The 26,509-nt window shown below is 37.1% G+C and overlaps 1 protein-coding gene across 1 annotated transcript in view; it reads right to left on the bottom strand.

Moving 5' to 3' along the window:
- CFAP206 (cilia and flagella associated protein 206) overlaps nucleotides 1-13,320 on the bottom strand; it is a 58,781-nt gene extending 45,461 nt beyond the window's left edge. The window contains exons 1-5 of the mRNA XM_007484302.3: nucleotides 13,216-13,320; nucleotides 10,495-10,603; nucleotides 7,774-7,857; nucleotides 6,650-6,740; nucleotides 615-803 (exon numbers count right to left, since the gene is read on the bottom strand). Coding sequence (XP_007484364.2) covers nucleotides 615-803; nucleotides 6,650-6,740; nucleotides 7,774-7,857; nucleotides 10,495-10,602 — 472 coding nt within the window. The 5' untranslated portion in view covers nucleotide 10,603; nucleotides 13,216-13,320. The remainder of the gene's footprint in view (nucleotides 1-614; nucleotides 804-6,649; nucleotides 6,741-7,773; nucleotides 7,858-10,494; nucleotides 10,604-13,215) is intronic.
- Nucleotides 13,321-26,509: the final 13,189 nt, after the last annotated feature.

Below are 26,509 nucleotides of genomic sequence, written 5' to 3'. Positions count from 1 at the left end.
TGGGCAAGTCATCTTAACCCAGTTTATTTAATATTCCTCATCTGCAGAATTCAGGGGACAAGGAAATGACAAATCACTCCATTATCTTTGCCAAGAAAACTCCAGATAGGGTCACAACTGAAAAATGCCTGAACAACAAAAGAGAATATACACTCTGAAGAAACCATGGAACCAGCAAAATAGCAAAGCAAAATAGCATTCATTTAACTAAATGGAAGTAGGGGGACAAGATTCCTGGTCATATAAGACTCAGTAAGATATTATTGTTCTCACCCCACTTCAGGTGATAAGACAAGTCTCACCCTTGATTATCTTTACAATGAGTACCCTGACTGTGAGAGCTCTCCTCTAGCATGATATAACAAATGATCAAGTATCTATGTCTCTAAGAAAATGAGCAACAACATTTTACATTCTAGAGATGAATCTTTGGGGGTTACAATTGATATTCATGGAGAGAACAGTAAAAGGTGAGTTTTCATTTCCTTTTATTCTCTATTTCGTTTGTGGATAAAGAAGAGTCTCTAAGAATGCAAACTGAGTACTTATAAAAACAAATTTAAATCATTCCCACCACCCACCACCAAAGATTGTAGAAGATTTTTATTATTCACCTGTTGCCTCTCTAACAACTTTGATATCGGTAGGTGATCCAAGACCAGAACGCAGTAATATGTAGCTAACAATCTTCCGGTAAAGGCTCTCTAATTCTTCTCGAGTACGGGCCCGATTATCTGTGATTTCTCTGCTAACGATGCCTAATCTGGATTCTAGGACTCGATGATGTTCATCAAGGAACTCTCCTGGGAAAAGAAAAAGAAAATATCTTTTATATAACTAATATTTTAGCTCTTTCTTTCACATCAAACCTGAAATAGGGGTGATATTTTTTCCTTCCTCACTAATATTTTTTAAACCCTTACCTTTCATCATAAATCAGTACTAAATATTGGTTCCAAGGTGAAAGAGCAAGAAGGACTAGGCAATGAAAGCTAAGTGACTTGCCTAGGTCACACAGCTAGGAAGTATCTGAGGTCCAATTTGAACCCAGGACCTCTCATCTCTAGGCCTGACTCTACTGAGCCACCTAGCTGACCCCTAATATCATATTTCTTAGTCCTTATCATTTAAAGTAAAAACAAACCATACAGTCAAAAAACAACTTCAAGGTGAAGTCACTACCAGACTATTCTTCATGGTGATTTAATTGATGTATTTTGGTGAGACAATAGTGGTTCAAATTTATATAGCATTTTATAACATTTCCTCATAGTACTATTTTTTTGAGTAGTGTTATGATATACATTTTATAATTGAGGAAACAGAGGTCCAGTGAGGTTAAGTAATTTACTCAAGGTCAAATTGATGTGAGAGAACTTTGAAGTAAAACCCTTATCACTAACAAATATCAGAGCTGAGTGTTAAACCTAGATCTTCTGATTCTAATATCAGGGCTCACTGTACTGTATAATGCAGGAGATGGCCATATAATACTCAGAAAACTCTATCATACAATGAAAGCTCTAAGAAAAAGACAATCTCTGTGGAATATTAATAAAAATATAAAATGACATCATTCTACTATTTATCCAGGCAATGTATATGGCAAGAAACTCAGACTGTTTTGTGACTTATCTATTCTCTTTGGTCAAGTTCATAATTAATAATACCAATTATCATATATAAGTCAAAGATCTTTGGGATATAGGCTCCTGAAGCTAAAATGGAATTTTGAGATTATATAATTTAACTCTTTAAGCACTGAGTTCATCATAAGAATGATGTGCTGATAAATGTTTAACAATCAGCAAGTGGATGTACTTAAGACGCGCTTTTAAGTTTAAATTGCATTATTAGTATATTCTCCATTACTTTCTTAAGCCTAGACAATGAACAAAATAATAAATCAAGTCCTAATTTGAACCATTTGCCAATTTTTGAAGTGTGAATTTTCACACTGAAAATTTAACCATCTTCTTCTGCAGGTATAAGCAGGCTCCAGCACACCCTAGGAGGGAATTACAGCTTGAATTGACCTTAGAAGCCATTTCATCCAAATTCCCTCATTTTTTGAGGGAACCAAGGCCCAGGGAGATTATATGTACAATATGTATATATTGTACAATTCTCTTATTTTATAGATGAGGAAACCAAGGTAACTAGGAAACCGAGGTAAGTAAACCGAGGTAACTAACTGATTTGTTCAAAGTCTCATGGATAGTGAGACACTTAGGTGGCATAGTGGATAATATGCCAGGCTTGGAATCAGGAAAACTTCCTTTTCCCAAGTTCAAATCTGGCCCCAGAAATTTACTAGCTGTGTGACCCTGGATAAGTCTCTTAATCCTGTTTGCCTTTGTTTCCTCATCTGTAAGATGGACTGGAGAAGAAAATGACAAAACACTCCAGTATTTTGGTCAAGGCAATGAGGTCACAAAGCGTCAGACACAATTGAAACAACTGATCAACAACAAAGAGTCTAGGAAACATTGCTAAGGATGATGAAGTGTGGAGGAGACATAATAAAGACCTGACCCACAGGGAGTATTTTCATTATTCCTGGTGCTTGCAAGTAGGGATTCAGGAAAGAAAGGAAGCTTTGGTGGCTAAGAAGACAGTGTTTGAGAGCAAAATTTCTAAACTATGATTTTAAATAGAGGATGATACAGAGAATAGAATGCAACTAAGAAGGGCCAGGAAAAATAATTGCCAAATTTTATGGATCCAATAACATGGGAGGCTATGGGAATTCTATTACTGCAAAAAATAGCCAGTACAACTGAGGATGAATAGGAGAAGAGAAGACCAGGAATTAAAAGGCCTTTTGGGTGAGAATCAACAAAGCAAGAAGCAGAAGTGATTCAAATCCCATTCATAAGAATGAATCAAGTACCTAGTAAATTCAAAGGATTATGGTAGGCACTGAAGAGATAAAAGCAAAAACAGAACCATCACTGCCCTCAAGGATCTTACAATCTACTGCTGGCTAGAGTGGTTACATAGAGAAGAGAGGTGGCTTGGCATAATGGACAGAGAGAGGTTCTCCAAAGCCAGATGGTTTTCAGGTCCTTAATCTCATACATATTGACAATGTGACTCTTGGCAAATCACTTAAGATTTGTGCTCTATGAAGCTCTTTAGGCCAATAAGTTCCAGAAGAGGCATCAACCTTAATTGGTACTTCCCTATACAAAATAAATCACAAGTCCAATCTCTTTCCCTAACAAATAATTTCAAAAGGATGAGAGCAACAACTGGGGATTCATGAAAGACCTGCTGTAGGAAGTAGTTCCTGAGCTATTCTTTGAAGGAATCTAGTAGGAATTCTATAAGCAAGAGATAAAAAGAGAAGGGATTGTGGGTGCAGAGCCATGGAATGTCATTCAAGAAGAATGGCTAGAGGCCAATTTGAAAGGAATAAAGAATGTATGAAGGGAAGGACTTTGAAACAAGTTTAGAAAGACAGGCAAGAGACATATAGAGCTTTAAATGGCCAGCTGAGTTTTTTTTTTTTAATTTTATTTTATCTTAGAAGCAATAAATTAATCCCTGAAGATTTTTAAGTAAGAAAATGATATGATCAGAGATGCACTTCTGGGATACCAATTTGCCTCTGTGTAGAAGATGGAATTGAGAAGAAAGACACTGATAACAGGCTTAACAACTGGGAAAATATCACAACAGTCCTGATGAGAGGTGATGAAGGCCCCAAAGACTGTGTGATTAGTGAGATAGAGACACAAAATGCAAAAAATTTTGTGGAGGTAGAATTGATAATACTTGGTAACTGATTGGATCTTCATTTGTTGTTGTTCAGTCATATCTGACTCTTCATGAACCCATGGATCATAGTTATAAATGAAATTTTCTTGGGAAGTATACTGGAACAGTGGATTCTTTCGTCAGGCAATCAGAAGTTAAGTGATTTGCCTAGGGTCACACCGATAACTGGTTTATGAGGATTGATATGGACACAAGTCTTCCTGACTCTCAGCCCAGTACCACCCTTGATCTCAATGACACTTGGTAACTGATTCAGTCTAAGAGGTGAGAGAGAGGAAAGGATCAAGGATGGTTTCAAGATTGGAAATTTTAAGTGACTGAAAGGATAGTAGTGTCCTCAACAGAAATGGGGAAGTTTGGAAGAGAGGCAAATTTGGAGGAAAGATGAATTCCATTTTGGATTTGTTGAGTTTGAAATGCTAACAGGGCTTCCAAGTAGAAATATCTAATTGGCAGAACATAAAGCGGTGCAGATATTTTGTTTTTTTAAAAAAGCAGAACTACAAACCAGCAAATCAGACTTTTATCCTCAGCTAAATTCTAGAACATGCTTTTTTTTTTTAAAAACCCAATCCTTATCCTTTGTCTTAGAATCAAACTGGTCTGGTGGATCAGGGAATGCTACAGAATTGTATACTTAGCAAATGGAAAAAATGGAAAGGCTAGATGAGAGTTGAGTGGATTTAGAATAAATTCTATGAATATATCTAAAGAACGGAATGAAGAAAACTTTGAGGGAAGTATTCAGAAGAGTGTTTCAGGTGTTTGTCCTTGTCCTGGTGCTAATTAACATTCTTATCAATGATTTGGATAAAGGTGATGATAGCATGCTTCTCAAATTCGCAGATAACATGAAAAAACATTTTTTAAACCCTTACCTTCCATCTTAGAAATAATATTGTGCCATGGAAAAATATTCTAAATTAATTAAATAATTTTTTTCAAAAATAAAAAATAAATAATACTGTGTATTGGTTCAAGGCAGAAGGGAGCTAAAGGCTAGGAAATGGGGATTAAGTTAATGAGGGTCACTGAACTAGGAAGTGTCTCTATCTACTGAGCCACCAAGTTGCCCCCAATAACATGAAATTTAGAGGAATGGTAAGCATATAGGACAACTGAATCCAAATCCCCAAAGAAATTTATAGGTGGGGGTGATATAGGAATAATGAGTCCCCAGAGCAAGTCATGTATCAAATTAAATAAAATGAAATTTGATATAATGGGAATAAATGTAAAGTTCTTTACTCAAGTTTAAAAAAAATCAATATCACAAATACAATATGGGGGAATAATGCTAGACAATCATTTTGTTGGTTCACCAGATAAAGTGCTGAGCCTAGAGTCAGAATGACCTAAGTTCAAAATCTGCTCTAGATACTTACTAGCTGTATGACCCTTGGAAAATAATTTAACCTCCGTTTACTCATAAAATCTATCTCAGTTTATTCATAAAACAGGCATAATCTCTTGTGAGGATCAAATGAGATAATATTTGTAAAGAACTTAGCACAATAAATCACTATCCACATTCAGAGGAAACACTATGGGAGTAAAAACACCAAAGAAAAACTGCTTGAATACAAGGATTGAAGGGATATGGGTGGGGATGTAGACTCTAAATGAACATCCTAGTGCAAACATCAACAACATGGAAATAGGTTCTGATCAAGGACACAAGTAATACCCAATGAAATTGGGCTGTGGGAAGAGTGGGTGGAGGGGAAGGAGGAAAATAATGTGATTATTGTAACCAAGGAATAATGTTCTAAATTGACTCAATAAACTAATTCAAATGGGGAAAAAAAGAACTTAGCACAGTAGATATTTATTAATGATTTTATGTAATTTTATTTAATCCTTCTTTCCTCCCTCCCTCTCTCCCTCTCTTTCTTCCTTTCTTCCTTCCCATGAAAAAGATCTAAAGGTTTTGAGTGGCCTGTGAGCTTAATGTGAGTTAACAGTGACTCTGCAGCAAACAAGCTAATGCTCTCCTAAGCTACATCATTAAGGGAGGAATAATGTGGAGAACAATGGAGGTGATTGTTCTGCTATCCTCTGTAGTAGTCATGTTCATTTCTGGACACTACATATGAGGAAAGATGGATGAGCTAGAGTTAATTCAAAAGAGGGTGACCCAGATGGTGAGGAAGCTGGTGACCATGTCATATGAAGTTCAGTCAAAGGAATTGGGTATATTTAGCCTGTAGGTGAGAAGAATTGTAGAGGGTGGGAAGGCCAGGGGAGGCTTCCAAGTATTTAAAGGGCCACATCAGAAAAAGTGGTTAGATTTGCTCAATTTGATCCTAGAGGGAAGAATTAGGAGCTGCTGGTGGGAGATACAAAGGAACATATTTAAGGTGGATATAAGGAAAAGCTTCCTCAGAAAGCTAGAAAGGGCTGATGGAAGAAGGTAGTGAGTTCATATGTACTGGAGGTCTTTTAGCAGAATTGAAACATCTTTTGAGGGAATCCTTTTAGAAAGCATTTTTTGATTAGATACAAGATTAGATTATGGGCAGCTAGGTGGCATAGCAGATAGGGTGCCAGGTCTGAAGTCAAGAACACTCATCTTCTTGAGTTCAAATCTGACCTCAGACATTTACTAGTTGTGTATAACCTTGGGCAAGTCACTTAACCCTGTTTACTTCATGTTCCTCATCTGCAAAATGCAGTAGAGAAGGAAATGGCAAACCATATCTTTGTTAAGAAAACCCCAAAGGGGGTCACAAGGAATCAGACAGAACTGAAACAACTGAACAACAACAAGGTTGTATATAAGGATTCTTGAAATTTAATAAATCTGATATGATAATATATAGTTTAATGAAATATTATTATTAAAAGTGGGTATCAAATACATTACCTCGGTTTGTGTAATTCATATCAAAGTAAACTTGCATTTTAATTGTGTCCAGAGATGGATTTTTTTTGTCCAGTAGTCTATTAACACATAACTAAAGAGAAAAAAAATGATTACCTGAGTATCTTTTAATTATGGTTTCTGAATCATAGGATTCTTCTCTAAATAGTGAAGCTCACAACTTCAGATCTTGTCTTTCTTAGAATAAGTTGTATACTAGTAGTAAGGAAAACAAGAAACTACTAATACTAGTTAACAATGAAATACTTCACTGGTTTATGTATCAATTACTTTTTTTTACATTAGTTTAAAATCTTCTCTTCCAACTCAGCTGGCAGGGAAAACACATTTTACTGAGTCAGAGAAGGTTCCCACAAGGGCTTGATTGGCTCCTCCATTGGATTCTAGTGTAATTAGTCAGCTACCATTACAGCTATATTTTTCATAGCATATGAAAAACTACTTTCCAAAGGACTGCAATAAGGCCTAGGAAATGATAGATCATGTGATTTCTACAGCTAAATCACTTTAGCAAGAAAACCTACAGATGCCCACCTTAATATCCCTTCCTTGACCTTAATAGCTTCTGCACACATCTTCAGGGAGAATGCTCATATTCAACCATCTTCTGGTACCATTGATTAGTAAGAAAGTGGGGAAATTTTTTCTTTGTCCAAGCTGTGTAAAACCTAGAAATCTTTCCTCTACAAGTTTCTGACATTCTACTTTCTCATCCATCCCATGAAGGTCAGAATCAAATTTATAGCTTAGAAACAGATGAGGTAGCTAAGTTGATTTTTACAAAAGGATTAACAGATAATGAGAACAATCAAAGTTGTCTCAAATTCTTGCTTTCTTTAATTTCCAAAGGCATATCCACTTTATTTCTAATATTTGATGATGATTTTATTTTGACTTAATTTGAATCATAAAATTACCTTGATCATAATAGTAGACAATCATAACACAATATAGTTTTGATGATTCTTTAACAGAGAATATATGAATATCAAGAGATATTGATGCTATGCTATGAAGTGGATATTAAAATACAAGTAAAACATCTCTACAAGTTAAAACAGAATGAGAATGTGACCCCCAAACTTGAGGACTGAAGTGATAATCACCTTAACAAGTTTCTGAACATCAGCTCTGGTGAGGTTTCGATCCATGTTGAAACCATTGCTTGGATCCAAAACCACAGCTTTCACCTACAGGATGCAAAAAGCTTTTAGCAAATGGGATGATTGTGATGAAATTGGTTTATGTTTTTTTGAGAGACTGGGGTTCTGTCATTTACACATCACCTAGTAAACTCCTACCACATGCAATGCACTGAAGGTTGAGGGGAAGACACAAAGCTAAATAAGACACAGACCCTACTTTTAAGAAATTTAAGGCTTAGATGAGATAGATAAGACACATATACACACATATAAATATAATAGAAATCTAAATATGATAACTATATAAGGAGATAATGAGATCAGATGAAGGAGAAATTATCCAACAGGGAAAAATCAGGTATTAAAAAAATAATATCATGGTGGCATTTGAATAGAACTTTGAAAAATGGGTAGGATGAGGGCAATTTAGGTGGTTCATTAGATAGAAAGCCGTCCTGGAAATAGGAAGTCTTGGGTTCAAATGTGACCCCAGATACTTCCTAGCTGTGGTACCCCTGGGAAATCTCTTAACCCCAATTGCCTAGCCCTTACTGCTCTTCTGCCTTGGAACTGATACATTAGCATTGATTCTAAGATAGAAGGTAAGGGTTTGTTTGTTTGTTTGTTTTTAATGGGTAGGATACCAACATATGCCTCCATAGGGCATTTATATGGTAGGGAAACATCAAAAATAAAGACACACTTTTCAGACTTTGCTACTATGGCTGATTTGCGTTCTTCTCTTCCTGCAGCCATCTTCTCCTAATGGTGAGTCCCTCCTGGAATCTCCATTTTGAGTAAGTAGCCAGACTAGCTATCTATCCTTCATACTTCAGATTTAGTCACAATTCTACTCAACCCCTTACTCCCAACTTCTCCTGTCTTTGTTAATATTTGTATCATTGATTCATAACATTGATTCTTGCCACATTTGTTCAGTTGTTTTGAGTCATGTTCAACTCTTTGTGAACCCATTTGGGGTTTTCTTGGCAAAGATACTAGAATGGGCTGCCATTTTCTTCTCTTGTTCATCTTATAGATGAGGAAATTGATGCAAATGTGGTTAAGTGACTTGCCCAGAGTCACATAGATAGTAAGTGTCTGAGACCAGATTTGAACTCTGCAAAATGAGTCTTCCTGACTCCAGGCTTGGCAGATCCACTGGCACCACTCTCTTACCCAAAGCAAATGCTTAATAAATGATTGTTGATTTAATAAATGCTATTAATTAAATGCTTAATAAAAGCATTTAGGGAACAAGGGATAATCCAGAGCACTGAGTATGTATAAAGGAGTAGATAAGACTGAAAAAGTTGGTTTGGGGCTAAATTGTGAAGTACCTGGAATACCAGGGTATGAATTTGGTCTTTAATCTTGTTATAACATTTGACTCCTGATAAGTAGGTGTTAATTATTCAGTTAGAATATTATTCAGAACTGTGACTTCTGTGATGCAGAGCGAGAGGAGCAGAACCAGGAGAACATTGTACACAGAGACTAATACACTGTGGTATAATTGAACGTAATGGACTTCTCCATTAGTGGCGGTGTAATGTCCCTGAACAATTTGCAGGGATCTAGGAGAAAAAAACACTATTCATAAGCAAAGGATAAACTATGGGAGTGGAAACACCGAGGAAAAGCAACTGCCTGAATATAGCGGTTGAGGGGACATGACAGAGGAGAGACTCTAAATGAACACTCTAATGCAAATATTATCAACATAGCAATGGGTTCAAATCAAGAAAACATGTAATGCCCAGTGGATTTACGCATCGGCTATGGGGGGTGGGGGGGAGGAAAAGAAAATGATCTATGTCTTTAATGAATAATGCTTGGAAATGATCAAATAAAATATATATATATATAAAAAAAAGAACTGTGACTTCTGCTTACTCCATGTTCATACTACCATAAGGTCAAAAAAGGAGGCAATAGAAATGAAATCTGATAATTTATCTTCAAATTAATAACTTTGGAAAGTTGGGTGAGAAAATGGGGTTAAATTCATGATTAAAATTTATATTGAGTGACATTTGTATATTTCATTTTAATGTTTTTATTGTTTAGGGATAACTGGAACCTGAATACTCAATCAAAGAACATTTAAAAATAAGTAAAATTTCTTGTAAAAGAACAAAATTTAGTTAAATATTACTCATTAAGCATTTATGATTTTATCAGGTACTGTTCAAAGTACAAGGAATATAAAAACAAAAAAAATTATTGCAACTCAGGTAAAGAAAATTTAGACATCAATCCAATTTCATAAGATCTTTTAAAAAATAATATTTAAATACAGAAATTATATACCTCTCCAAGATGTTTCTTTCTTTCATATATCCCCCTCACTGTTTACTATATTTTATTTTTTAAACTCTTATATTCCGTCTTAGAAATAATACTAAGTATCATATCCAAAGTAGAAGAGAGATAAGGACTAGGCAATTGGTGTTAAGTGATCTGCCTAGGGTCACACAGCTAGAAAGTGTCTGAGATCATATTTGAACACAGGACCTCTTGTCTCCAGGGTCTAGTTCTCTATTTACTGAGCCACTAAATTGTCCTTTTAATATATTTCAAGCTGAGCAATGATGTAGGAATATGTTACACGTGGTTTTAAGGGTAATAGATAAAATTGTATAAAATATTAAATACTAAAAATGTTTATTTTATTCCTACCATAAAAGCCACAAGAGTTTCGGCAAGAGTTTCTCCAAACTGTCCACATTCTTGTCCTATTTCTCGAATGATATTCTTTATAACACATTCAGCTTGAGTATAAGCCATCCTGGTAAAATAATACAATCATATTTTAAAATTTTATATTTAATTTTCTTTATCTTCAGGTTTCTCTTTACTATAACATTTAAGAAAGAATAGCTATCAATTACAAACTCACTATCCTCATTAGCTTTTAATGAATAGTTTTATTGTTGAGGAGACATCATTACAGAAATTTGGACTGTAAAGTACAAAATCATTTCTTCCTGTTGTTTAAGTAATAAGTTGATTATTATAAAGTTCCTTTGAGGGATGTTACTCTATTTCTTATGAGATAAATACATATGATCATTAACATAAACGTATATGATGTATGGTGGAGTGCTGGGAAACCAAAGCAATAACCTTTGTGAAAAGGAACAGAGAAACTTTTTTAAAGCTGAAAAATAAAAATCTTACAATTATCTCTAATGTTACATTTAATAATACTGATAGCATTTATATAGTATTTTAACATTTAAAAAGCATTTTATACATCTTAAATCATTTTATAATAATGAGAAATTTGGAGAAATGAATGAAACTTTTCAGTTCCTTCAAATTCTTCTAATTTCTCATGTGCCACATAGTCATGAAGCCAGCATGTAAGTTAGCATCCAGGGTACTGGCCAAAATGAGAAGCATAGGATAAAAATGCTCCATAGAAATTATTCTTCTCAAAGAAAAATTCTCTAATTCTCATTCATAAAAGAGATGAATGAGCCTGGGTGGGGATCAAGAGGGAATGATTAATAAAGGTTATTAATGCTCATTTTTCCAATGTCTTCAGGATAAGTCTCTGAATTGCCACCAGCATGCATTCCTCTATATATGTTCAATCTACTCCAGCTACTTTTAGTATCACAGATTTACAGCTGGAAGGTACTTTGGGAACCATCTAGTCACTCCCTTTATTTTATGGATGAGGAAATGGAGGCACAGGGAGACCTGCCCAGGGTCACACAAGTAGTGAGCACCAGAGGTGGGATTTAAACCTAGGTTCCTGTGACTTCTAATCTAGTACTTTTGTTTCTATTTCTCCTTAGTACCATTTAATTTACAAAATATTGCCATCAGTTTAATAAATAAAATTGTTCATATTACTAATGTTAAAGAAGAGTGGCAAAATGTCATCAATGGCATTAGTCAGCTCCATACTTCCCTACCAACACAGATCTCAATAACAGATTAATTTCACTGCCTGATGACTAACCATCTCTGGTCAGGAGTCTCTAACCTTAGCCACATCTTTAGGAAATAGACCCATAGTTTATGGTCAGCTATTCATAATCTCTTTTTGGAAAAACATTTTTTTTAAGTATTTATTTTCTTTCCTGCCATGAAGGGGAAGGGGGGAGGGGCAGAACCTTCATAACAAATAGATATTATGGCCAGCAAAATCAATGCTCACATTGGACATACCCCAAATGCCCGGAAACTATGTTTCATTCAGCACCTTGAGGCCATCATCTCTTTACCTAAGTAAGGTATAATGCTTTACTTTCAGTGAATACATCAAGAATCTGTGCTTCAAAATTGTTGGTAATGCCTCCCATGATAATTCAAAACTCCTTTAAATCTTAGTATGAAATTTTTCAAGAATTACTCTGATAATTTATTTTTTTAATTCATTACCCCACGGTAAAGGTTTTCTATGTATGTGAAAGACTGTACCTCTAAGAACAGAGAGTTCATCACCAGATCCACACTTGAAACCTTCCTAGCTTGGCAGGAACTATAAGGCTGTATCTTTTCCCAGTACAGCTTTGGAGAAACCTAGAGTAGGCGGAGAGAGAGAAAGAGAGAAAGAGAGAGAGAAAGAAAGAGAGAGAGAGAGAAAGAAAGAAAGAAAGAAAGAAAGAAAGAAAGAAAGAAAGAAAGAAAGAAAGAAAGAAAGAAAGAAAGAAAGAAAGAAAGAAAGAAAGAAAGAAAGAAAGAAAGAAAGAAAGAAAGAAAGAAAGAAAGAAAGAAAGAAAGAAAGAAAGAAAGAAAGAAAGAAAGAAAGAAAGAAAGAAAGAAAGAAAGAAAGAAAGAAAGAAAGAAAGAAAGAAAGAAAGAAAGAAGAAGCCCTATTTGGAATTTTCTTGGAACAGATACTGGAGTGCTTTATCATTTCCTTCAACAGCTCTTTTTGAGGAAGTTGAGGCAAATAGGATTAAGTGATTTGCCCAGGGTCATACTGCTAGTGTCTGCTGGTTAAATCAAAGGGGAAGGAATCCCAGGGATTATCTAGCGCAATCCCATTATTTTGCAAACCAAGAAAGTCTGAGGCGAAGAGAGATGAAAAGATTTCTTGGAGTCCACGGGTAGTCATCATCTGGAATCAGGATTAGAGCCGATTCCAAACCCATCTGGCCCTTTCCCTTCTCTAGAGGTGGCTCTATTTCTCCTTGCAGTTCCCCACGTGAGTTTATTGTTCAGTTCCAGATGAACCCCGCCCCTGCCTGCCACTGGGGTCTCAGCTAGTCCCGGCGGGAGGACATATACCAGGTAGGCGGTGGTTAGTGTCGCTCAGATAACTGACTTCAAGACCCACTTGGCCCCGGACCCGCCGCCCCAAGAGAAGACTACATCCATCCCATTCCCCGACGCCGCCACCCTCTGCGCCCAGCGTCCTCGACTGCCCCCGCCCAAATCTACCTGCAACTGGTTTTATAGGGCTTTCGCCTCACCACCGCGGGTCAGCCTCTGACTTTGCCTCAGCCTTCTGCACGGCTGTTGTAGCCTAAGCGTTACCAGGGAGACCGAACGCGGCCCGGGAGTGGGCGGGGCTCAACCTGTGGTTCTTTCTGGGTGTAGAATGGCTCGTGCCAAGCCTGGGAGAGATTGCAAAATTCTTACATTCAGCTCCTAAATTGGAGGGGCCTTAGTTGTGGGGGCGGAGGATCGCCGATTTGAGGCTGACGGGAATCTCGAAGGTCATAAAGTCCAACCTCTTCATTTTATAGTCGAGGAAATTGAAGCACACACATATGGGGGCACATATTTGTCCAATGTCCCGAAGATAAAACAGCACCGAATCAGGTCAAAGCCCAGTCCTCTAACTCCAAATTCAAGGTGCTTTCCACTGTACTATGTCGTCCCCAGGTCCTCATTTGAACCTAACCTTCTATACTTGTTTCTATTAAGAGGAGAGGCAGGGTAGTGACTTCCTGGTGGATAATAATGGAACATACCCTAGACTGGGAAGCAACATGAGACCAGGGATGGAATCCTGTCTTTCAACAGTTATAACAGTGCTCCTAGGCAAGTTGCTGAGCCCAATTGTAAGCTAGGGATAGCAGTAAGAGATGGAATTCGATGATTTATGCAAAGAGTTTGTAAATCTTAAAGAGATATATTTGCTGGCTATTAAGAAAACAGAATCATCATGCTTTTCTGTGGCACTCAAAACAAAATGATTTGAGGAAATTTATAAAAACCAGGATGAGAGGTGGGGGCAGTGCAGCCAGATGGCTCAGTGGATTGAGAGGCAGGCCTGGAGATGGGTGGTTCTGCATTCAAATGTGGCCTCAAATACTTCCTAGCTGTGTGACCTAGTTGTATATCAGAGACAGAACTCAAATTCAGGTTTTCCTGGATTTGAGGCTAGCTCTCCATCCTGGTTTTTTTTTTTGTTTTGTTTTGTTTTTTAGGGAGAGAGGGGGTGGGATTTGAACCCTTATCTGCAACTTAGAATCAATATCGTGTTCCAAGTCTGAAGAAAGATAAGAGCTAGACAATAGGGGTTAAGTGACTTGCCCAAAATAGCTAGGAAGTGTCTGATACTAAATTTGAACCCAGGACCTTCCATCTCCAGACTTGGCTTTCTGTCTACTGAGTCATCTAACTGTCCCCATTAGGTTAAACTCTTAGGAATACAAATAAAAAAAAAAACTGAATAGTCCCTGCTCTCTATAGGAGACTTCAGAACAGTGACAAAGGCCAGGTACTCTGTAGGTAGGGCAGAGGAAACAGGATCTTATATGAAAAAGAGTGGGAGGTTTTAGTTGACCACAAACTCAATAGGAACTAATAATGTGACTATGCTAAAATAAAACAACAACAAATTTATTGCAATCTTTACAATGATAAAAATTAGTGTCCAGAAGAAAAATGATCGCTCTGAAGAATTATAAACAATTCTGGTTACCAAGCTTTAAAAGAGACTCTGGCTGGGGTAGCTAGGTGCTAGAGTGGATAGAGTGCCTGGTCTGGAGTCAGGAAGATTCCTTTTCCAAAGTTCAGATCTGGCCTCAAAACACTTACTAGTTGTGTGACCTGGACAAGTCACTTAACCTTGTTTACTTTAGTTTCCTTGTCTGTAAAATGAGCTGGAAAAGGAAATAGCAAACAACATCAGTGTCTTTGTCAGGAAAACCCCAAATGGGGTCACGATAAATTAGACACAACTGAACAACAAATAAACTTTTAGAGACAGTTAGATAGCTCAGTGGATGGAGGACCAGATCAGGAGATGGGAGGTCCTAAATTCAAATTTGGCCTTGGGCATAGCTGTGCAACCCTGGACTAGCCTCTTAATCCCCAGTTGCCTAGTTCCTACCACTTTTCTGGCTTGAAACAGATACTTGGTATTCATTCTAAGAAAGATGGTAAAGGTGGAAGGAAGGGAGAGAGAAAGAGAGAGAGACAGAGACAGAGAGAGAAACTGGTAAACTGCAGATCATGCAGAGGAAAATAGCCATACTGAAGAACCAAAGGATAATTAAACTGAGAAAATATGCCTTGGACTTGATAATTGTCCTCAAGCATTTACAGGGCTCTTATGCAGAGTAGGATTAAACTTATTAAGTGTGATTCCAGTGTAAAGAATGAGCAATTAAATGTTGGGATTTCCAGGAAGGTTAGTTTTGGCTCAATGTTGAGAATCTTCCAAATAATCAAAGCTATTTAAAAAATGAAATGGATTGCATAACAAGATAGCGAGTCCCCAGGATTGAAAGTGGTTAAGCAGTGCCTGAATGACCATCTCTTAGAGATAATTATGGAAAAGATTCATGCATTGAGAAGCAGGTTGAAGTCTAGATAGGCTCTCAAAATCTTTAAGATTGAGCTTTTGCTCTTCTCATTTTACAGTTAGGTCCCCATTAGTTCGAATAATGAATCTTGAGAAGTGGCTAAATTATTCATTCACATTGAATGTTTCCATTGGGCTGGAACCAATGACCATATTTTACATAATTATAACTTCAAATAGTGAGAACTGAAAAACCAGTAATCACTTTGCAGGATTTGTTAAACAGGATCTAGCTGTATTTATAAGTAGGTATTGGTTTAGGTTTATTTCTCACAATTCGGAATATAAAAATGGAAGCTTCTTTGCTTCTAAGTTTCTTCTAGAGAATTTTTGTTGTTCAGTCACATCTGACTCTTCAGGAACCTATGGGCCAACTCTCCATGGGATGTTTTTGGCAAAGATAATGGAAAATTTTGCTCTTTCCTTTTCCAGCTTTATGAAGGCAGGGACTAAGTGACTTGCCCAGAGTAGTACAACTAGTATCTGAGATCAAATTTGAACTCTGATCTTTCTGGTCTTCCAGGTTCAAGATCTAGTTCTCTATCCACTGTGCCACCTACCTGCCCCTATCCAGAGAGTAGGACAGTGCAGGTAGGGTTCAGCGTCTCTCCAAATCTTTCCCCACTGCTTAGTGTCTAACATTCCTGCCTCAGACCTTCAATCCTTTGGCTTAGGGTTTGGCCCCTCATTAAAAATCAATCAACACCAGGGGCAGCCAGGTAGCTCAGTAGATTGAGAGCCAGGCCTAGAGATAGGAGGTCACAGACTTACTAGCTTTGTAACCTTAGGCAAGTTACTCATTGCCCACTCTTTACTGCTCTTCTTCCTTGGAACCAATACACAGTATTGATTCTAAGATGGAAACTAATGGAAACTAAGGGTTTGTGAAAAACAAACAAATAATTATTAAGGGCCAAACTGAATTTTGTGAGAGATACAACAAAAAAAGTCATGGTCAAAGAACTTAAAATCTAATTGAAGGAAACAACTCATCTATGTTCAAAATCACATACTGAACAATAAAAGAAAGAATATATGATAGAAGCCAAATGAATGGTACCAACAGTAATTGCTATGAATTTAAAGGAGGGGGTAAAGTATAGCTTAGAACAGAGCAGGAACTTAATAAATGCTAGTTTATTCATTATAAATTAATTATATTTTTAAATTATAATTTAATATTAATTATAAATGCTAGCCTTCAGGTCCTGACTGTAACCTAATCTTGTTGATTCAAGAAGTTGAAACTAATACAAATGACATCCAATAAAAGGACAGAGATCAGAACAGGAATACCTCCTGTGCTGACTCCTTCCATTCATCTCAGTTCAAGCCTGAAGTGTTTATCCAAGCAGCCTTCCAAGGCTATACTGATATGGGAAAGTGAATTGAAGAGATTAAAGATCATTCAGGAAAGGAAATAAAGATCTTTCAGGTAAAATATTAACAGAGAGGAATAAACTTTGGAAGTTTTATTTTTTCTTTGTGGGCAATTGGGAATGGATATTGTGAACTTTAGATTACTCCTCCCTACTTAGTCTAACAAAATCAGGAATGTTTACACCTATACTTAAGGATTAAGTATCTGCTGGGAACATCTATGGAGTCACAATAGGGGACAGTTTAGAACTGTCAGGGGACAGCTTAGAGTTGTCGGAGAACAGCTATGGAGTTGCAAGAAAGAAAGACTGGAACATTATCAAAGGGGGATAATGAACGTTTATTGTAAGCAGCACACCAGATTTAAAGCTCTTCTCGAGAGACACAATCTATCCTCCCCAGAATGTGAACAGGGGAGTTAACCTGTTCCTAGGATTTCTTGGAACTGTTTATGTAGCCTTGAACTGAGATTTCTATGTTTTGGCGTACTCAGCAGGAATGGTATGTCACAAACACCTGGGAAGAGGAACTCCATTCCATGAAGTCATGAAAGGTTCACTGCAATTCCCCCTTTTTGTTTATGCCATCCAATTCCCTTTGGTACAGGGTCCAACTAATAGTTTTTTGCAATACAGCAAAACTAGTCATTAAAGCTTTTAGTAAACAAGGCAAGCATAAACAGATAAACAAAATCACAGACACACCAACTACAAGAAGAGTAATATCATAAAATAAGGAGGAAAACAATCCCTTTTTTGTTTCAATCCAATTATACAAAGAATCTGCAATATGCTGTGGTTCAAGGTTCTCCTATAGGAATGAATCAATATTCTGAATTAATATACTCAAATCATTAATATCTTTGGTGATGTTTTCATGTTCCCATAATCCCTATAATTGTAATTTTATTTTTTCCAATGTTTTTGTATCATTATTTACTGTTATGGGTAGCAAGCAAAATGAAGTATATCTATAATCACATTTCATGAATGTTTTCAATGACAAATATTCTACTTCATTCATTAGATCAATCATATTTTTCTGTAACATCATAAGACTTTTGTAAAAATTCATATCATTTTCTTTTTGCCTTTCTAATGCTGAAATTACATCACTAGCCAATGCTTTCAAATAATTGACATCATGTTCAAGAGTATGTAAGTTAGAAATTGATTGTGCCAAAGATACAGAACCTATTATAGTAGAAGTCAATGCAGAAACTAATGCTACTATGCCTAATGCAATACAAGTAATACATCGTTTATGTCGTGGTCTTATTTTTTCTTGTAATACATGAAGAATTTGATCCCCTGAACTGCCATACCATGAATCTTTATGTTCAGTGGCAAAAAGGGCCATGTGTGGTTGCTTGATGATTAAGACTGGCCCATCCACTTATGATCCTACACAGTAACTGACCCTACAATTGCTACAGGTTACATTCCAATATCTAACTCCTTTGTGTGTTATTTCAGTAATGTTTAAAGCTTCAGGGTGATTTTTTACTGTAGTTTTAAAAGCATATCCCCCCTGTTTGGCAAGCTTGAATGTCTAATGTAACACTTCTATTTACTGGTTTTTGGACTTTCCCATTATTAGTAACATTAACATAGTGAGACATATTTACTTTATCCAATGCCAGGGATATCTTTCAATAATCAGTCAAAATCTGTGTGAAATTAGCAGAATGTAACCAATTAGCTCTGGGGGCGTCACCCACAAAGGCAAGCTGTATCCTCCTATAAAACAATCATGAAATTTATAAGAATCCAGTTTCTTTCCAATACACCATGTGCCATTATGCCAAGACACCCAAGTCATATTTTTCCAATGAATACATAATACATGATGCCCTTTTAGATCTACATGATAGCAAGGGTGGAAACATATTATCAGTGTCTCTTTGTTCATATTCTATCACGTATGGACAAATAGGTCTTTCCCCAAGTACTATCACAAGATTCCCCTAGCCAACCTAGACATTGCAGTTGGCCCTAATCTTCATATTTTACCCCTTTGTCTACATAATAAGGTCCTATCCAGAAAGAGTCTGACAGGTTAGGATGACCATAATAATGCGCCTGCAGAGATCGGAGGGTCAGGCATTCAGGATGGTCTCGGAGGCACACTGGGGGTGCCTCAACTAGTCCAGTCCATTTGAAAAGCATAAACAAATTGTTGGCCTGATTGCTGTCCTTAGCTTGTCTCTCAAAATGGTAAATGCCAGGAATATCAGACTTAGTTTTTGTATATAAGATGACTTCTGGTAAAGCATGTCTCATGCCGACATACTCTACCCAAGGTGGTTGTTCCCAAAAGACCCATCTCTTTATTCCGGTAGATGTACTTAAATTCTGGAATAGAAGCAGAAGAGTCAGTATCTTATGGAGACGTTGTTGAGTCTTCTTGGGAGACTTCCTGTGTCCTCTCCTTGTCCTTCTTTTTATGGTCAATTTCTCGAACTCAGGGGGAAGGGAGCAGTATTCTGTCTTTACCTGTGGAGACACAAACAAAACCTCGGCCTGGCAGGACCACTGGGTGGGGTCCTTGCCAAGATTGATTATCATCTTTCTACATGACAAATTTTTGTTCTGAGGCAGGGAGCACAGGAGTGGTGGTACCTGAATTTTGTTCATAAGAAAATGCAGAGAAAAAAAATTTTCAGCTCTGGATATATTATTGGAAGTAAATATCAAATTATTTATAGCATATATAGCTATTGCTAATTGTCGATGTGGGGTGCTTTCTCCCCCTTTCTGTTTTTAAAAAGAAATGTTTTTAGTATTAGATTACTGTGCTCCACAATAGCTTGTCCTTGTGGATTTTATGGGATACCTGTGAGGTGTTGAATACCCCAAGTTCGGCAAAAAAGAAAAAATTGTTTGGAAGTATAAGCAGGTCCATTATCTGTTTTAAATATTCTGGGGGGACCAGCCATCTGAAAAGTCATTAAGCAGTGATTAATAGCATGAGAAGTTCTTTTCTCCCGTCAAGCAGGAAATCCATAAAAATCCTGAATAAGTATTCACAGTGACATGGATATATTTAAGTTGTCCAAAGGACGGTTCATGGGTCACATCCATTTGTCATATATCTGTACTACTTAAGCCTCTGGGATTCACACCAATATGCATTGGGGGGTGGTTTGGAACAAAATTAGGACACTTTTAAACAATATTCCCAGCTTGATCTTTAGTGGGTTGGAACACTTTGAGTAAAGCAGGACTATTTTGGTGAAATCTATGAGGTGATTCCTCAGCTAATTGCATATCAGTTAGATAACATTGAGCTATTAAAGCTTGATCTATGATAGAATTTCCTTTAAAAATAGGTCCAGGCAGATTGGTATGACTGCATACATGCATGACACATACTGGATGTGTCCTTTGTCGTAGGACAGTTTGTAATTTAGAGAATAACATTTGTACATTGCTTTGAGTAGATCTGATGACAGCTTGTTCTATACCCTGCAAAGACTGAAAAACATATTTAGAGTCCATTATAAGGTTGAAAGGCTCCTGAAATAACCAAAAAGCTAGTAAAACAGCTGTTAATTCATTTTGTTGGGTAGAAGAAAAAGGAGTGGTAAGAATGACAGGTGAGCTACCTTCCTTGTATACTCCTGCCTTGTAACTAGCATTTGCATCAACATAAACATTAGGTCCTGATACCGGATGATCTCTTAAAATATGAGGAAAAACAATAGGATATTGTGACAAAAAAGAAAATAAACCTTGTGGAATGTAGGTGGTAATAACAATGGGGTATACTAATAGTAAAGACCATTCGTCATGACTTTGTAAATATTTCTGTAGTATATTCTTAGCAATGGGTACCTGGATTTCATGAGGATACCATCCTAAACCTGAAACCACATATTCTATGCCTTTCCATATTAATTGAGCCATAAGACAGTCATAACTCTGTAAAGCCTTTCCCGATTTGCTTTTTAGATGTAACCATTCAATGACTCTCTGTTTCTCAGTTAAGGCACCTGTTGGTAACATTAAAGTTGCAAAAATAGTCACTTCTATGGCTAATTGAGGCTGATAACGGTTAAGTAGAGCCTGATTCAATTTGTCTTCTACTATCTCTAAAGCAAGAGAGGCCTCAGGTGTCAAAGTTCTAGGGGAATTCAAATCAGAACTCCCTTCCAGTATTTTGAATAAAGGTTGTAATTCAGTTGTAGTAAGAAATGAATATTGCCTAACCCAATTGATATCACCTAACAATTTCTGATAATCATTTAAGGTATTAAAGCAGTCCTTTCTTAATTGTATTTTTGAGGCATAACAGATGTTGCATATAACTGAGCCCCTAGAGAGAGTACAGGACTTGTTTTTTTTATCTTTTCTTGAGCAATGATTAAATGGTATTTTTGCAAGGTAATTTCCAATTGACTATAGCACTTTCTTATTTGGGATTCATCTTCAGCTGCAATAAGAATATCATTCATATAATGGATGATGTACAGAGCAGGAAAATGTAGTCTTACAGAATGAAGGGCTGAAGTCCCATATTGTTGGCTGAATAATCTTATCATTCTAGACATGGAATGTTTGCATTAAAATTCCACAGCTTCAAACAAGCTACTTGGTCAGACAGGGCTGGCAAAGTTTGTTTGTTTGAGCATCTTAAAACCTCCGTTTCTACAATTAAAATATACTCATCTTAAGTTCTATCACACAGTGGTTGGTAACTCTTTGAGGTCCCTATTTCAGTCCCTAAGTATCAATGTGGAACAATTATAAGCACTTCTTTCTCCTTCCTATGCACAAGGAAGGGGTTAATAGCTTCTGAGCAATTTATCCTAAGGCTACTTGGCTCAATTTAGATTTATTAAGTAACAGCCTTGTCCCATCCTTCTTTAACAAGTGAGTTTACTACAATTTAAAATTTTGAATGTATCAAATCTCTTTCATAATAATTTACTCTCAGTGGATTTTAGTTTGAACTCCACAATTTCCAAATAACTTTGATTAAATCCTTTAGCAATGTTTCAGTGTGTAACCAAACTGAAGTTCAAAGCATTGACCTTCACTCCTCTCAAACTTCTGTCTAAAGATACTATCCTGAATTGTATTTAATCCTTATGACAAGCCCTTCTTGATTTCAAGGCTGCAGTTTGCATATCATATACCCCTATATTCCTTCCTATACATTGTACACATTTTAGAAGCAATTCATATAACCTTAGTCAAAGATAACATCGTTTAGAAATTCTCTCTTGCAAAATACCAAATTCGTAGTACTAGTATTATTGAATCCCATGAACAGATTAATCACTTTAAAAACTTCTTGTGTGTCATAGGATTTCTTGTTACTAGTTCGGACAGCACATACATTAAAATAATTCTGATTTTAAAAAATCCCAAATTTAAATTCTAGAATAAGTTCTTCTCAATAACATAACAACTTTTTCTGGATGACTTTTATATCTATAAAGTAGCCAGTGCAATTTCTGTCCTTATAGAATAAAACATTCCTTTCTGTGTCCACCTGGCTATCAGTCACATTTAGACAATTCTCAAGTTCACTGAAACCATTATGCATAACAAGATCTAACAAAACAAACTTCTAACCATGAGTTTTGTTGTGCTCAATAAAATATAGTTAACATTTCACATTTAGCTGACAAATAGTTACCATAATACATAAAATTATATTTGTACCATGTCAAAATCATTAACAATCCTCCCAAATTTCATACATCAAAACATTAATCTTAAGTGAAAAGTAGCCTCTAATTATGGAGTAAAAATCTCCCTTTTTCTGTTCTAAGTTTTTCTCTTTTTCACTCCTTCCAAAGGAAAAAAAAATCATTGAACTGGTATTTGCTTTTGTCCTCTGCTGAGGATTTTTGACAGACAAGTTCAATCTTGCAACTATCCCATTTTTTTCTTTCTTTTTGTGAGTGTCCAATTTAAGAATATATAGAGACAAGACTGGGACAAAGATAACGATAAACAGAAGCATACAACATTGTGACAAGCATGCTTTGAAAGGAAAAAATCAGTGTTTTAGTATCCATTCTAAAGAAGAAATATAATTTCCCTCTAGTCCTTAGAGTATCTCATATACTCACCACCAAGGGAATCTACGTAGCATCGAAACTCTGCATGACCAGCACACAGCATCAGGGGTTCTCGAAAGAACCGGACAAGTCGGGGATTCTCCAAAGAGAACCGAAGGGAGGGCTCCAATAAAAGAACCGAGGGGAAGGGGGTCCCTGTACTGGGTGCCACTTGCTGGGGACATCTATGGAGTCGCAATAGGGGACATTTTAGAACTGTCAGGGGACAGCTTAGAGTTGTCGGAGAACAGCTATGGAGTCACAAGAAAGACTGGAACATTATCAAAGAGGGATAATGAACATTTATTGTAAGCAGCACACCAGATTTAAAGCTCTTCTCGAGAGACACAATCTATCCTCCCCAATCCTCCCCAGAATGTGAACAGGGGAGTTAGCCCATTCCCAGGATTTCTTGGAACTGTTTATGCAGCCTTGAACTGAGATTTCTATGTTTTGGCGTACTCAGCAGGAATGGTATGTCACAAACACCTGGGAAGAGGAACTCCATTCCATGAAGTCATGAAATGTCCTAAGTCAAGCTTAAGCTACCATTGGTACAGGTGAGATGCAGTAAAGTGATGTAAAACCCTCTATATATTTTGCATCACTTCCTCTCTCTGGCCATTTTTGTGGCAGAGAGGTGGCTGGTGGCAGCATGCTGAGCCTTTTGGCATCTTGGTGTGGAGGAAACTATTGTCTGGTTTAGCATTGAGTTTTCCTTGATACCATACTGGAGGAAGCCTAGTAACCTAGTTCAGGTGAGGCGTCTTCTCTGAGCTCTCTTGGAGTTTAAGCTGATTTTTTCTCCTTTACCTTCCAAACACTATCCACTTGGAAGCCTCTAATCTTCTTCAGAAACTTTGTGGAGGAGAACTTTGAACTCCCCCTGGCACAGGCCAGGCGGGAGAAATCCTATACCCTTCCCCTCTCTCTTCTCCTTGATTTCTTCCCTCTATATTGATTGAACCACCATAGATTTCCAAACTGACTTAGGTATTTTATTTGGGATATCCCCTGGCGACCCCCCCTAAATTATCCTTACAGTCTGGTGACCACGAAGAGACCTTACAATACTGATTTATTGATTGAGGCTGAATTTCACAAATTAGGGGAATTAACTAAGGATCTCCTTTTGTAAGACCATTTTGGTAGTCTGTATACATGATTCATGTTTTCTCCCTCCCCTCTTTCCTTCAAATCACCAGTTAAGTTTGTGCCTTTTTCCTCCAAATCCATTTCTCTGATTGTCCCTTGTCCTCCATGTATGCAGTCTACAGTACCTTGGGTTCAGACCTCTCTCCACCAAGCAGGAATCATCTCTTTCTATGTTTACAGAATCCCAGATTTATCTTTCAGGGAACCGCCCACTCCTATCTGGGCAAGGATGTTATACATACTATGAAGGAATTGAATTAGATAACCTCTCTGGTCCCTTTCTATCCCTAAACCTATGTTCTTATGAAATTAAATGACTAAAACCTCTTAAAATTATAATCATGTAAAATATTCAAGGTCACTGAAAGAAGATGTATATTGGGAAGAACACTGGATTTGGAGTCAGAAGACATGGGTTTGAATCTGGGCTTTGGTAATACTTGGATGATTATCCATTGTGCTACCTAGCTGCCCCAATCCTGGGTGATTTTGAGCAAGTCCCTACAATTGCTTGGGCCTCAGTTACCTTCTTTATAAAACGAGAAGGTTGTTGTAGATGATCTCAAAGGTCCCTGTTAACCCTGTGGTAAGTAGTGGTTTATAAATCCTGCATTCTTCAGACCAGGTATCATTGAAGTAGAGAAGAGAGGAATAAAGCAGAAATCATAAAAGGGCATGGAGCTAGAAGTCAGATGCCAGGGTTCTGCCACTATCTATGTGACCTTTGATGAGTCAACATCTTTTTGCCTCAGTTTCATCATTTATAAAAGAAAGAAAACAATAAAGTTGGTCTAGATCTCGGAGGACCCTGCTGGTTCTTATGATTCTAAGATTCTAGATGGAAGGGCAAAAAAGGAAATATTGTGTTCTTTGCATCATACAAAGGGCATGTTCCTGGAGTTACAGGTAATCCAGATTTTTGTTAATCAAATTATATTTTAAATGTGTGAAGTAACTTGCTGTGAAAAACTTTGTGTTTTGACTCCTTTTAGAAGGAATTCTTCTGGAATGTGGAGAACTATCACCTAGTTTAGCTGTTTTGTAAAGGTGGGCTTTTGTAATTTTGTAATCTTAAGGTTCAACACATTTGTGTAACTCATGCCCCTGCGTTTCCTGAAAAGTTTCTGAGTTTATAAACATCTAATCTGATCCCAAGGACCTAATCTCAAAAGGTTCAGTTCTTCTGTGTCTCACTGGCCCCATTCTGAAGTTTTAATTTGAAGAAATCTTCAAAACATTCTCATGAAATCTCTGAAATAAAGCTCAGGTTCAGCTCATGTCTAGGTTTGCCCTAATGGAGCTAACAAGGGTCCCCTATTCCTCAACTTGATGTACACTATGGTTATAGAGCAGGAGATGACCATTATTTCACATACACTCTTCATAATTCATAAGATATGAAAATGACTCCTGAGCAGATATGGAAACACATAAAACATTGAAATATTCCATGACTTCCCTGGGGTGGGGGTGGGGAGGAAGGACACTTCTAGGCAAGCAGTCCCCTTTCCATGGACCTGTAAGCTCTGAGTAATCTACAGGATTGGCAAGGTCCAGAGCTCTTCTCTCCCCTTTCCTCTTCTTCCCACTGACAGTATTGTATTTGTCCGTTAGCAAATCTTCTGTTAGTGATTACCTTCTCCAGAATCTTCCTTTAGGAAGAAAGAAGGTGCCAGATACTCCAAATCAGGAATTCTTGGAGGAACAATTCTACCAAGAGTCTCTTCAAATTTTCTTCCCTCTCTCCCCTCCATCTGCCACTTAGTGACTTGTAACCTGTCTACATTCTGGGTCCTTTCAGTAAGATGCTGCTTTCCTGGAGCCCTTGAGGTGCCTCCATGCAAAGGCTCATGTCTTTATACTCAGGTATACAGGTAGATTGGGGAACTCATCAAATTGATCTAACACTATGCAAGTCCAGTTCAATCCCACCCTCTACAAAAAGCCTTTTCCAGTCCCTCTAAAAGATAGTGCTTTCTGTTATCTCCAATTTTCTTGTATAGGTCTTGTTTGTACATTGTCATTTGTATATTTTTCCCATTGTCCCTGATCCTGAAGAGTAGGAACTTTTTTTTTATTGTTTTCTTTTGCCTTTCTTCATATCACTCAGTCGTTAAACACAGTACCTGGTCCAAAAAGGGTTCTTAATGTTATTGTTTGTCCTTTGTTTTTTGAAGAAGACCAATGACATCACGAGAGTGATGTCTTAACTTGGGTATGAATTGAGTTGAAGTGAGGCCAAGTTGCACAAAGTCAACAGCCTCACTCTCTCTTCCAGAATCATCCAAGTCCAATTGCATGACAAAAGT

Source organism: Monodelphis domestica, chromosome 2, assembly GCF_027887165.1.
Source record: "Monodelphis domestica isolate mMonDom1 chromosome 2, mMonDom1.pri, whole genome shotgun sequence".
Lineage (NCBI taxonomy): Eukaryota > Metazoa > Chordata > Mammalia > Didelphimorphia > Didelphidae > Monodelphis > Monodelphis domestica.
Note: the sequence above shows the minus strand (reverse complement) of the source record. Positions and strands in the feature narration are given on the sequence as shown.